Source organism: Onychomys torridus, chromosome 8 (assembly GCF_903995425.1).
Source record: "Onychomys torridus chromosome 8, mOncTor1.1, whole genome shotgun sequence".
Lineage (NCBI taxonomy): Eukaryota > Metazoa > Chordata > Mammalia > Rodentia > Cricetidae > Onychomys > Onychomys torridus.
The window spans coordinates 73,652,862-73,667,270 of NC_050450.1; the positions used below are offsets into that span (position 1 = coordinate 73,652,862).

Genomic DNA, 14,409 nt, shown 5'->3' on the forward strand with positions numbered 1-14,409 from the left:
AGAGAGAGAGAGAGAGAGAGAGAATGCTTTCTGTATCAGTGAAGACTTTAGAATGAATGTAAGTTAAACAGTGGTGATGGCGCACGCCTTTAATCCCAGCAGAAGCAGGTGATCTCTGTGAGTTCAAGGCCAGCCTGGGCTACTAAGTGAGTTCCAGGACAGCCAGGACTACACAGAGAAACAATGAACATAAGTGAAAATTTAAGTCATTCCGAAGGTTTATATTGAGTTTGAATGAAGCACACATATAAGCACTTTTACCATGAGTAGCATATATGATGCTGTAGTACTCACACACCTTCACACATTATCTAAGTAGCTAGTGTGCACACCGACTTGATACAAAAATATAATGAAGCCGGGCGGTGGTGGCACACGCCTTTAATCCCAGCACTCAGGAGGCAGAGCCAGGCAGATCTCTGTGAGTTCAAGGCCAGCCTGGGCTACTAAGTGAGTTCCAGGAAAGGCGCAAAGCTACACAGAGAAACCCTGCCTCGAAACACACACACACACACACACACACACACACACACACACACACACACACATAAAATGAGGGTAAGGCACCAACTGGGAACGGAGAAACTGCTTATAGAGATGATAAATTGGACAAGTCTTTACCCAATCTGAATGATTTAAATTCGTTAAGGTTCTTCAAGCCTGATTGTTTTGAAGAGTGCTCTCACAGAACAGTACTGGAGCATTAAGGCAGCTGACCATGTGACTATGACGAAGTGTGAGGAAAATCCATTACAGCCTTTCCTCCCATAGACTTGGAGTATGTTCTCCTCCAGGGCAGGCGGCCGTCCCGGGTCCCTTTCTCTCCATTCTCAGTTGCCCCTCTTCCATTAACGCTAATGGCATTGCGCTCTCAAAACTGTTGTCAAGTTCAGGTAACAAGAAAAAACATGGACATTTTTATTAAATCAATTGACCACAGAGGGATGAAAACACATTAATATAAGAGCTAGTGAACATAAATAAAGATTCTATAATTATAATCAAATAATCTCATTTGAACAGTTTCTTAGCACCAGCATAGAAAATTAACCTCTTTTACAGTCCACATAAGAAAATTCAGATTGACTGTTATGGAAAGCAGTGAGAAAAATCTGAAAGTATAAAGAATTTGAAGTGCTACTCTGAAATGGAAAAAATATATAAAAGATTATTTCCTTTCAAGGGTTCCACGTATCTGTGCAATAGTAGGTTTATCTTTGTAGTGGTGTAGTAAGACAAAAAGACAAATAGAACTAGACCTAAGTAAGAGACTACTAAGAAACACACACACACACACACACACACACACACACACACACACACACACACGTGCATGCCCACATACACACATTAGATAACATGCCCTACTCCAGGTAAGGTTATATTCCCATAATTCTTTCCCCACAAATATTCCTTAATATGTCCTTGAAATCCAGGCTTGTTTGTCTATTCTAATGAGAACAATCCAGAAAAAAAAAAGAAAACAACTGTTACTTTAAGAACATTTTTGTTCATGGTTCACTTCTGTTTTTCTTCCATGGTACAGATGAACCTAGGGCCTCTGGCATGTGAGACAAGCTTCACTGAGCTGCACCCCTTGCCCTAATTTCTATTAATAATTGTCAGGACAGTTAGCTGAGATTTATGAATAAGGAAAAACATATGCAATAGCTTTCCTCACTTGCTTTGAGTGGAATAGTGTAGCAGAAATGCTGCATTGGATTGCTTCTTCCCAAAGAAAAGAAGGCAGCCTGTCAGCTACATTTCCTAGTGGACATCATTTGTTTAGTAATTATTCCCATCATTCCTCTTAATGTATAGTCTTTTTTTGTTTGTTTGTTTGTTTTTTGTTTTCTTGAGACAGGGTTTCTCTGTGTAGCTTTGCACCTTTCCTGGATCTCCCTTTGTAGACCAGGCTGGCCTCAGCTCACAGAAATCTGCCTGCTTCTGCCTCCTGAGTGCTGGGATTAAAGGCGTGCGCCACCACCGCCTGGCTAATGTATAGTCTTTTATAATAGCATAGGTATACTTTTAGAATTATAACCTTTTCCCACTTAGAAATTCTTTCATTGTCTCAGTTGTTACCTTGGTGAAATGAATATAAAATTTCATATACAGTATTCAAAAAGCATTGTCACATGACAGCTCCCTTCTTATTATATCATACATTCTAAAATATGTACATTAAGGGATGCAATAAAAGAAATGTTATAGTAACTATATCGCTATTAAATTCAACAAATCAGTGCTTGTAATCAGTATCATTTAATTATGACATTGTTGCCAACACACCGACTTGGCACATCATCGGAGACTTTTCCTTGAACTCACATTGATTTTTCTATGTAAGTTTCAAGATCCTGTTGTATGGCAGACTGAAAATCTGTGGTGTTTGTTGCTATATAAAATATTGTAAGAGAATAAGGATTTGAGGCTAGGAAATGATTCAAGTGCATATTTCCTGTTTAGAGTTCGCATTTTGTTGGAAGTCATATATTTTTTTCTTTCGTTATGTAGACATTGAAAAGTGGCCTGACGATGGTTGGGAAGGTGGTGACTCAGCTGACAGGCACACTGCCCTCAGGGGTGACAGAAGATGATGTTGCCATCCACAGCAACTCAAGACGGAGCCCCTTGGTGCCAGGCATCATCACAGTCATAGACACTGAGACAGTTGGAGAGGGCCAGGTAAGAACTCCCGATGAATGACATTTTTGTTCCCTGCAGAGCTTGGACCCAAAATGTACTTGGCCCAAAGAGATGAATAATTTGTAGTTTGAGAAATTTGAATTATTTCCGGTCACCTATTAGAGGAAAGCAAGGGACATTTCCCACTTGTTAGTTCAATCATCCTTAATGCTTAAAAACCTAAAGGGATAGCTAAAGAGATCCTCATTCTTCTCTCTAAGAACCTGTGTTTGTAAATACTTTCATACCTGTTTGTGATATTCTGTTCACACTGGTTTTTGGTATAATGTCATGTTATAATCTCCATCCCAAGATTAGTAACTTTCTCCTAAGATGGAAAGACAGGACAGCAGACTGTGACAAGTCTTTAACTTGCAGATGAGGTGGCTATAAGACAGATAAGTAGCAGTGGCTAGTGTGATATAGTTCAGCTTGTTACATGAAATTTTAAGACCTTTTCTTTCTTTTAGCTCCTGGAAGACAAGGTTTTGTGTTGCCCAGGCCATCAGCAGCAGTCCCCCTTTCTGAGTGTTCTGAGTGCTGGGCTCACAGGCAGGTGCAGCGTGCCCAGCTACCACATTCCCTTCCAAACACCAAAAACAGAAACAAAACCAAAAAGACCAAAAACCCGTAGAAGTTTGAAATCGCAAACCAGAAAGTATCCATGACCATAGCCTGGGGAAACCCCCTATCTACCCTCAGACAGTAGGTTAAGTCTAGTTAAGTTTTGTCTGCTTCAGCGGCACATTTGCCTTTGTGTCTTCAGTTATTGACGTTCTTGGCAAATCTCCCACTGCTCTTCAGGCAGTCATGAAATTTCTGTCACGTTCGCGCCTGTAAAATATAATTCTGAAAGGACATAATTTTTAAATCTTGTTACTTAAGGTTGTCACTATAACAAATATAATCTAAAATATTTTTAGATTGAGAAGTACTAGGTTTATGAGACACACTGTTAATATAGCATATGTATTCATGTTTTCCTTTTCACTCTCTCACTTTTTTTTTTTTTTTTTTTTTTTTTTTTGTTTACCGGAGCTGAGGATCGAACCCAGGGCCTTGTGCTTGCTAGGCAAGCGCTCTACCACTGAGCTAAATCCCCAACCCCTCACTTTTTCTTTTTTTTAAGTTTTGGTTTTTGAAACAAGATTTCTCTGTGTAACAGCCCTAGCTGTCCTGGAACTTGCTTTGTAGACCAGGCTGACCTCGAACTCACAGAGATCTACTTGCTGGGATCAAAGGCATGCACCACCCCGCCTGGCTACCTGTTCATTTTTCATTCAGAAAATAAAATGCTTAGAAAATTTGTGAGTTTCTGAAGAATTGACCTTTAGTATTGCATTTTCTGTTGTGGACTCAGCTTCCACTAAATACGGGTCAACATCTTAATGAAAAATTACATCGGGCAGCTACTTGTGTGCAATTTCCTTTGCAAGGAAAAAGGCACTTGAGAAAGAGCGGACTTTGGTGAAATTAAAACAAAAAATTCTTTGAAATTATGTGTTTTTAAATTTGGTTATGTTTTATTTAAAATTTAAGTAATTTTCTGTTTCTTCCTTATTAACTTTCAGATTAACCAAATACATATATGCTTGTATTGATTTTTTTTTAAAAAGTATGTGCTAGCCATACTTTGTTTTTTCCATTGTTGTTTGGGAAGCATCACAATTTTGAGATAGGTGTTCAGAAAATAAATAAATACTATGCCAGTATAAAATAACTATTTTTCAAAGAAATTAGAATCATGTAGTACCATGCTGCCTCTTCATCTTCCTGAACCTCTTTTTCAGCAGGATCCTCTGTCTCAGTTTGGAGAGGCAGGATGTTTTATATGCCACCGCAGAGCATTAAAGGGAATGGTGCCTGAGACTCAGCAGTCTTGGCTCATTCCATTGCTGTTTCACTATCTCTGCCATGCTCTTCCCTCCTGTCCACATCTCAGGACTTATCCTTTGTCCTCTGTGATTTAAATCCACTGAGACTTAATATAGTTTCACATTCACTCTGGCAGCATATAAAATCTGATTCACCATCTCTCTGTTACTGTATTGATTAATTTGATTTTATGGTGATGGGACCATTGCATGGTAACTGCATTAAGGAGGAATGGATTTAATTGACTTTGTGTCCATTTTCATCTTTGTTACTTTCATGTTTTATTTAAAAGCATTTCTTGACTGGAGAAGTTAAGTGGTATGATTTGCCTTTTACACATTTATGTAATCGAAGTTAGCAATGTGGCAAAACCAATAAGTGAAAGAAAATACTTCAGAATGGTGGCCTGAATCTTAGCTAGGATTTGTCCCAGACCAGATATTCTTATACACCTTGTGTTAATTAAAGTGTGTTATATTATTTAATATAGTTGTTGATGCAAATTATGACTACACTCTGCTTAGGTAAGTGGCCAGCTCCTACCGTATGAGAATTATCGTGGGCTAATGATGGTTTTAGTGGTCTGGAGCTTTAGGCACCATAATGAAACAGTGCCGAGGACCCTGCCCAGTGTGTACACTTGTTTGACCTTATGCATTCTGTAAGGAGAACAGTCATGGTACCCCATATCATACCTGGAGTTTCCCTGTATATCAAAACTAATGTGTTTTTGCTAGAAGCGGTACAGTTTTTTTTAGTGTTGTTATCGAATTAAGTAAAATACTGATTGCCTCAGTTTCTAATCACATTTAACAGAAATTGGACAAACGACAAAAATATTTCACAGAAAAAATACTTAAATTTAATCTGCACAACTCATTTTAAGGAAATTGCAAGTTAAAACTACATACTAGACTCTGAGAAACTCAAAAGTTTGTGGATATAGTCTATACTTGCATCTATTAATTTTGAAGTAATTCATTCCCATCCCTCAACCCTAACTACATCTCATTCTCTTCATTTGTATTTGGAGGGTACATGATGTTTATTTAAATAATTTTATTTTTTTGAGACAGTCTACTTTGTAGCTGGTTGGCTTGGAACTTTGCATATAGACCAGGCTGGCATCAAACTCAGAGACTGCCTGCCTCTGCCTCCCAAGTGCTGGAATGTGTACCACCTTAGCCCAAAGAGGTTGCCTGTGAGCCTGAGATACACAGTAAGACTTTCATCTATAAACACAGAACAAACAAGAGAAATTGTCCCTGAAACAGAAAGCTGAAAGATACTCACATGTGCCTCCCTTGTTTCATTTTTAATATCTGAAGTACTTTTGAGTATGATCTCTCTCTGGGGGAAATCTGCATTTGAATAACGGTCTACATTTTACTGGAATTTATTCCACATTGACAAAAGGGGATTCTGATATATCTATATCTATATCTATATATCTATATCTATCTATCTATATCTCTATCTATCTATATCTATCTATCTATATCTATATCTATATCTATATCTATATCATCTATATCTATGTCATCTATATCTATATCATATATCTATATCTATCTATCTATCTATCTATATCTATATCATATATCTATATCTATCTCTATCTCTATATATCTATACCTATATCTATATCTATCATAGTCTCCTAAGGGACCACTAAGAAATTACTAGAAATAGTTAACACCCAACCCTTCCTGCCTTAGCCTCCAGAGTCCAGGGATTATAGGTGTACACTAGGATCCCCCATTAAAGCTATTTTGTTTAACGTAAAAGATGATCATTTAGATAGCAAATAGTTTTGACTTATTGAAGTACATAGCATATTTAAGTCCAACAATATCAATGATCTCTGTGTTACTACTATAAATAGAATCAAATTTAAAGGTATCTAGAAAGATTAGATCAAAAGCTACCATTTTTATGGAAGTACTTTATGTAAGCAACAATAGTATTAGAATAGTTATATTCAGCCATTACATGGAAATTTGTGTGTCTTTCTATCTGTCCTTCCTGTGTCTGCACCTACATGCACACACGTGCATGCTTGTCATGTCATACATGTGGGGTCAGAAGACAAGTTATAGATTTTAATTCTTTCTTTCCATTGGACCTCAAATAGTCAGGTTTGTGGGGCAGGATCTTTAACTGCTGAGCCTTCTTAATGGCCCAATATATGTTTTCTTTGCATAGTCAAAATAATTAAACTTAAGAGATCTCTAAATACTTATCTGTAACTAGAGACCTTCTCTCCAGCCCCCACCAAGCCCTTGTTATTATGAAATAAACACACAGATGCTTATATTATTTAAACTGCTTGGCCAGTAGCTCAGGCCTACCATTGTCTAGCTCTTACTCTTATATTCAGCCCATTTCTCTTCATCTATACTTTGTCACGTGGCTCATGGCTTAGTGGTCCCTTACATCTCGCTTCTCCTGCCCCTGCTGCAGTGTCCCCTTCTGTCTTTTTCTTTTTCCCTTTCTCCTCTCTTAGTCCCGCCTATACTTCCTGCCTGGCTACTGACCAATCAGTGTTTTATCTACCAATGAATCATCCACAGCACTTATCAGTAAACAGAGGATTTGTAAATAAATCACAGGTCAATCAAAGATGCTTAATAAAAATTAGAGGGGCTGGAGAGATGGCTCAGAGGTTAAGAGCACAGACTGCTCTTCCAGAGGTCCTGAGTTCAATTCCCAGCAACCACATGGTGGCTCACAACCATCTGTAATGAGATCTGGCGCCCTCTTCTGTGTACATACTAAATAAATAAATCTTTAAAAAAAAACTGTCTAAAAATATAGGAAGGGTTTTGTACTTGATTAAAGTAAAATGTACTGAAATTTATGGTATTGTGTGAGAACAAAATGTCAAAATTTGAGTGCTTGTTCAGAGAGGGAGATATTTTAAACATTCTCCTTAAAAAATGGTGACACTACAGAGAGAATAGTGGGCTGGAGAGATGTCTCAGCCATTACAGGCTAGGCTCACAACCAAAAATATAAGAAGAGAATAGTATAACCCTTAAAAAAATGAAGGAATTCTGGGTAGTGTTGGTATATGCCTTTAATCCTAGCAATTGGGAGGCAGAGGCTAACAGATCTCTATGAGTTCAAGACCAACCTGATCTTAAAAGTGAGTTCCAGGACAGGTAGGGACTGTTTCAAGAAGAAACTCTGTCTCAAAAAACCAAAATAAAACAAAAAACAAAAAGAAAAACAAACGACTCTTTCTCTTCCTCCTCCTTCTCTTTCTCTTCTTTCTCTTTCTCTTCCTCTTCCTTTTCCTCCTCCTGCTTCTCCTCTTCCTCCTCTTCTTTGAGACAGGATTTCACTGTGTAGTTTTGGCTTTTCTGGAACTATGTACACAAGGCTAGCCTTAAACCCACAGAGATCTGCCTGATTCTGCCTCTTAAAGGCTGACACCATACCTGCTCGCTCTTCTTCTCGCCTCGCTCTCTGGGGGTGGGGTGGGAAGAAAAGAAAGAAATATGAACCCCCCCCCCAATATGAAGGAAGAAATAATGATCTGAACTTAAATGAGTAAAAATAATTTAAATAAAAATCACAGAAAATAATTATTTGAAAATATAACATGATTATTATATTCATAAGCTGAATTAGAGATCTATCCAGAGCAATATGACAAGAATTTTTTGGTTTTTGGTTTTTCGAGACAGGGTTTCCCTGTGTAGCTTTGTGCCTTTCCTGGAACTCACTTGGTAGCCCAGGCTGGCCTCGAACTCAGAGAGATCCGCCTGGCTCTGCCTCCTAAGTGCTGGGATTAAAGGCGTGCGCCACCGTTGCCCAGCAAGAATTTTAGAGGTAACAATTGAGGACGTTTTATAAAACAGATTATTAAGAGTTTATTTAGTACTCTGTATGTTATTTAGTGCCATTGAACTGTGAAGTTGAAATGAGTGACCTTTATGGCATGTGAACTGAACCCAAGTAAACTTTAAACTCAGCAATCGTGTATTTCTTTTCCTGCGAAGAACCAACTCTGTATCTTTCAGGGTGACTACTTTGAGCCCCTTAGGACATGACCAGCATTCTTAAAGACTAGATTCTTGCTTTGCCCTTAGGCTGGCCAGGAATCTTGCCTTATCTTCTGATTTTTTCTGTACATGGTATAGCAGTATTTTCAAAGTGTCCCCTTTTCTGTCTATAAACTTAAAGTTAAATCACAATTCAAAATCCAAGATGACTCAGTTGGTAAAGGTGTCTGCTGCCATGCCTGATGACCAGAGTCCAATCCCTGAGATCACGTGATAGGAAAGAACTGCTTCCTGCAAACTATCCTCTGACCTGTGCTTGTGTGCACAGTGTAAAAGATATCAAACATAAAACATACTGTTATGTATCATATTCCATTATTATTTGGTTTATTTTTTTGTATTTTTCGTTCGTCAGCCTTTTTTTTTTGTTTTTTTTTTTTTTTTTTTTTTTTTGTTTTGTTTTTTTTTTTTTTTTTTTGAGACAGAGTTTCTCTACTTAGTTTTGGTGCCTGTCCTGGATCTCGCTCTGTCGACCAGGCTGGCCTCAGACTCACAGAGATCCGACTGCCTCTGCCTCCCCAGTGCTGGGATTAAAGGCGTGCACCACCACTGCCCGGCCCATCAACCTCTTTTTAATCATAGGGGAAATAGTGATTTTTTTTCCCTCAGCAAATCTCTCTGTAGTCATGTTAAGTGGCTGTTTTTTTTTTTAATAGAATATCCATCTTCTATGAGGGGTGTATTGGATTGGTGATGGAGTTCACTTGGATGAGAATACATTCAGTGCAGTGCCAACTTCTTGTTGGGGGATTGAGGAGTGTGTGCTGTGGCCTCTAAGCCATTAGTGACTAAGGTTAACCTTCATCCTTTCTTTTTTCAAAGGTGCTTGTGAGTGAGGACTCAGACAGTGATGGCATTGTGGCCCACTTCCCTGCCCACGAGAAGCCAGTGTGCTGTATGGCTTTTAATACTAGTGGTAAGTTTTTTTTTTTTTTAAACATTTATCTCATGAGTTTTATATCTAATAAGTTTGGAGATGGAAAGTCTGTAATTGGTCTGGGGTTAGAGAGATTGTCCACCAGTTCAAAGCTTGTAGAGGGCTCATCAACTTCTACTGCTAGCACTATATAGTGACTCATCAACTGCCTGTAACTTGAACCCCAGGGAATCTGACAGACACCCTCTTCAGGCCTCTGTAGGTACTATATGTATATGTACAAACCACACAGAGAAACATGGTGCATGTGTCATTAATAATAATAGGACCAGAGATCTTTGAATGACTAAATTTACAATTCATCCCACCTTGCCCTATTCAGAGCTATATTTTAATTGTCTGTAAATTGTAGATGTAACAGTCTTATTAAATGAGAAACACAGTGCCAAATGCAGAATTAAAAGCCCAAGAGGTCAGAGCAGTAGCTAAGAGCTGATACTAAAAACCCTTTCTTATCCTTCGCTCTTGCTGTTGTCCTTCCCTTCAGAAAGAGACCTACTTCCTGTGTATCTGCCTTTTTGTTGACTTTCTGTTCTGCCTTCTCATTGGTTGTAAATGCTACTGTTAATGTAAGCACTGTCCCTGAAGTCACGCTTACTTTTGCCTTATAGTCATGCCCCAAATGTCAGTATTGGAGACTAGAATCTTTTTTTTTTTTCCTGGAGCTGAGGACCGAACCCAGGGCCTTGCACTTGCTAGGCAAGCACTCTACCACTGAGCTAAATCCTCAACCCAAGCAGACTAGAATCTTTTTGTTTGTTTGTTTGTTTGTTCATTTGTGTTTTTTTGTTTTGTTATTCGAGACAGGGTTTCTCTGTAGCTTTGGAGGCTGTCCTGGAACTCGCTTTGTAGGCCAGGCTGGCCTCGAACTCACAGAGATCCACTTGCCTCTGCCTCCCGAGTGCGGGGATTACAGGCATGCACCACCACCGCCCGGCCCTAGAATCTTAATGTACCACAGACACATGTTCTTTGTAACAGGATTCATGTTTTCACATGGCATCATACAAGCTTACTTTTAGTTCTTTATCTCTGTCCTCCTCTCCTGTTCTTCCTTTCTGCTTGCTCCTAAGCCATGTGATGATGACTAATGTTAATAAAAATGTGGAACTCCCTATTACCCACTTTTCCTCTCAATTTTTTTTATTAAGAAAATATTGATCTCTGAGCAAAACAGTAGTTTTGTACTCACCCACTATTAGGAACAGTTCCCCTCAAGCAAGAGCCAGCCAGTTCTTACACTGTAACAACAGATAGAGTGAATGACGGTCTCTTGGTTTGCATTCTCTTCTGGGTAATACTGACATTGGTAGAAATAAATGGAGCCTAAAATATGTGATTTCTAAACAAAAGATAAAACTGGTGTTTGTCCCAGAGTTGATTTTGTCTTTGTAAATTTTTCAGGCTCCAGGTCCTGCTCCTTTGGGTGATGGATCTGAGAGTCTTAGTGTTTTTATCTTATTTTTCAGAAATGATGATATCACTTGAATTGATTGATTTATTTTTAAAATAAAGAATGGTAATAAGAAAGTCATATCGAGCACTTTTGATTAATCTCCCTTCTGATATCCTGATTAGTCATTTTTGATGAAGAGAGATATTTATTACAGTGGTTGATCAGAAAGATTGATTTAATTAAGATAGACAAATAGCTATTGAAATTCTCTGAATGTTAGTGGAATTAAGTTAAAATTGGAGACATGCTCTGAGAAGTTGTTCACTTGTGCCGCTCTGCTTTGGGTAACCAGGAGGACTCATTGTAATTCTGTCTGTTAAGTCCACTTTCCTTTGAATTATCGTGTATTTCACATCACCCCTGATCACTTCGGACGTGGGAAGCTACCTGTTCTGATTATGATGTTGCATTGTACAAAGAACATACTACATGGTGTAAAGCTAACCAGTCACCTCCATCACTGTTCACAATGCGTTTCTTGTGATTTTATTTTGAAACCTGCATCTTTCTACTTGCTGTTTGACTTGCATGTATGATCAGATTAAAACAGAAATGCTGTATTTACTTTTCTGTGTTCCTAGAGCATTTTGTTTATGAATATGATATAATTTATTGGGAGATGATCACTTGTTTAGCTATTTCTTTCCTTTGTGAGCTTGTAGCTTCCTTCCAGCTAGGGATCTGGTATCATACAATCCATCTTTATATGTCTGCTGCCTGGCAAGTATCTCAGTGTATTGGCATGCTTATGGAATACATTATTTTTAACTTGTCCCAGCTATAGATTCATGGCACTGCAATTTATTCTCTGCTCTGGAAATAAAAGAGACTGGTCAATTTAATATTTAGGGTTTGTTTTTTTGTTTTGCTTTGTCTTGTTTTTGAGGTCCTGGAGACTGAACAGGGACTGACTGGCTCGTGCTAGGCAAGTGCTGTCACTGAGCTGTATACCCAGGCTGCTTTTTCTTCTTTCTTTCCTCATTTTCCTTTTGATATTTGACCAGTGCTTTGTAATTTATTCACTTTGATATGCTTCATGCGTTTAGAGCTTCCTTATACTGGTTGCATATAATTTCATAATAGCTATCTGTGAGGCTTATTGATATCATTGGAAATACTTCACAAAGAAGCTACTGACCCAGATGGACTGATTATTTCTGAGTCAATAGTCCACTGAAGTATCTGTTATACCTGTGAGTTGTGTATAATAATTAATGTGTATTTTTAATAATTTCCTTTTATTATATAATTACTTGAATATGTTGTAAATTACTATATAGTACACATTTCCCCCCCCACACACACACACATCATGATCAGTATTTACTTGTTTGTTCTCATCTTTGTGGTGCTGAGGATTGTAACCAGGGCCTCCCAAGTGCTAGGCCAGTGACTCCACCATTAAGATAACTCTTTTTACTTAAAAAAAGAAAATCTTAAGTGGTTATTTTGCCTTTTTAATAAATATTATTCTAAAGAATTGGTCCCCACAATCTCCATTTTTTGAGAAGGGTTTTTGGCACTGAACTATTTAAAGCTGTCTGCCAAACTGCGAATTCTGAGTTTACCGGTTTCATCTTTACACCCTCTTTGGTCAGTGCCTCCCTATGCTATCCTATGACAACTTAGAGACACGCTAGAAGGGACAGTTTCTCTGTGTCACTCTTGGTTAAAGTGGGGTCTTAACAAGCAATGGAAAGTAAACTGTGGCGGAAAGACAGGATGCTGGGTGAAATGTAAAAATGAGTCTCTTTTGGAAGTCTCATAATTTTGGGAAGTCAGTTCTTGAAAAGGAAATCAGTTCTAAGTGTTGACTAAAAAGGTGATTAGCTAGGAAATAACAACTCTGTTGCCTGTACAGAAATAAATGCAAGCCCACCGGTGAGGCGAGGAATACAGGGCACACCTGGCAAACATCTCAGAACACTGGACAACGAAGTTATTTGCTCATTGCATGGGAGCTTTGTCATTTTGGCAGAGTTTTAGAAATGTTTTCTGTGTGTATAATGTTTCATTTGGATAGTTCTTTTAGAAGGAAGCCTTGCTCATTTTGAAAAATGTTATGTTGTAGTTGGTAGGCAGAGGGAAAAAAATGTGTGTGATTATCTTCCTGAATGTATGTCATGTGCATACAGGGGGACCAGAAGAAGGCTTCAGCTCCTCTAGAACTGGAGTTACAGACAGTTGTCAGCTGCATGTGTGTCCTGGGGTCCGACCCCAAGTCCTCTAAAGATCAGTAAGTGCTGCATCTCTCCAGCCCTGACAGAGGTGTATGCAGTTGCTTACATTTCATCCGAGATCATTATTGTTTGGCTCTGGATACTTTCCCTCCTGTGAATGCTACTATTATTGCTTAAGGAGGAGCAAGAGGATAGAAAACATTCAGTTGTCTGTGATGAGGGAAACATCCAATTTTTGGTGATCTGGAAATCTTGATGTTTTTTTCAATTTTAAACCAAGTATTAATTAGGAGCTAATCTGTTTGTTGTAAAAGAATTATGTGGTTAGCCATAGTTTTCTGTGGTCAGCACCTGTCATCAGGTGACCTCCTTGTTCTCTGTCATGTGTAGCCCAGGCTGTCCTTCATCCTTCGCCTGGGTGCTGGGACATAGGCGTGGTCTACCATTCCCAGGTTTCATTAGTGTCTTATCTTCTCAGTTCTGCCTGTTACTTGGATCTAGGTGTGCATGTTCACACATGGTGTGTTCCTGTCAGTGAAGTGCACAGATGTCTAAGTAGGTAGCTGTTCTTCAAATGTTCAGGGAAGATGAAGTCACTTTGGTTACTTTCCGTTGGAGTCCTCCCTTACAGATACACTGCTAAGCTTATTAGTGTGATTATATAAAATGAGATTTTTTTCTCCACTAGCAGAATTATATTGTTAGGTACTGAGTTGTATAATTTGAGTAGATCTAATGCAATATGTGTTTTTTTGTCTTTAAATTGACTTATTTGGTTTATTTAATTATTTTTTTTACTTCAATTGATTAGATTTTATTTGAACTGTAGGTTATAGATCATTTACTAAATAGACTAGTTTTTCTATGGTTATTTATATCAAGAAAATTTACCTATATCAGCCCTCTAATTAATGCCCTGATATTTAAAAATGGCATTTCCATGGGACATGTAATAGATGACAGATAACCACAGTGCTTAGAATTTTTTTTTTTTTTTTTTTTTAAGTTTAGGGAAGTTCTTTAAAGAAACAATCAGGACATATAAAGAAGTGGGTGATGATATGTCCTACTCAAGGATATGGTATAAAGAATTTGTTTTACTCTCTTTCTTAAAAAAGAGATATAGTCTTAGATGACAGTTATATGAACATGTTCTGGACAACAAGAGCAAGAACAAGCCGTACTCCTAGGCAATGTTAACCA

At 38.2% G+C, this 14,409-nt stretch overlaps 1 protein-coding gene across 8 annotated transcripts in view; it reads left to right on the top strand.

Moving 5' to 3' along the window:
* The window catches only part of Bcas3 (BCAS3 microtubule associated cell migration factor), a 502,893-nt gene that overhangs the window by 127,070 nt on the left and 361,414 nt on the right, over positions 1-14,409 (top strand). For all 8 annotated transcript variants that reach the window (XM_036195473.1, XM_036195472.1, XM_036195479.1 and 5 more), the window contains exons 12-13: positions 2,518-2,688; positions 9,456-9,549. In XM_036195473.1, coding sequence (XP_036051366.1) covers positions 2,518-2,688; positions 9,456-9,549 — 265 coding nt within the window. The remainder of the gene's footprint in view (positions 1-2,517; positions 2,689-9,455; positions 9,550-14,409) is intronic.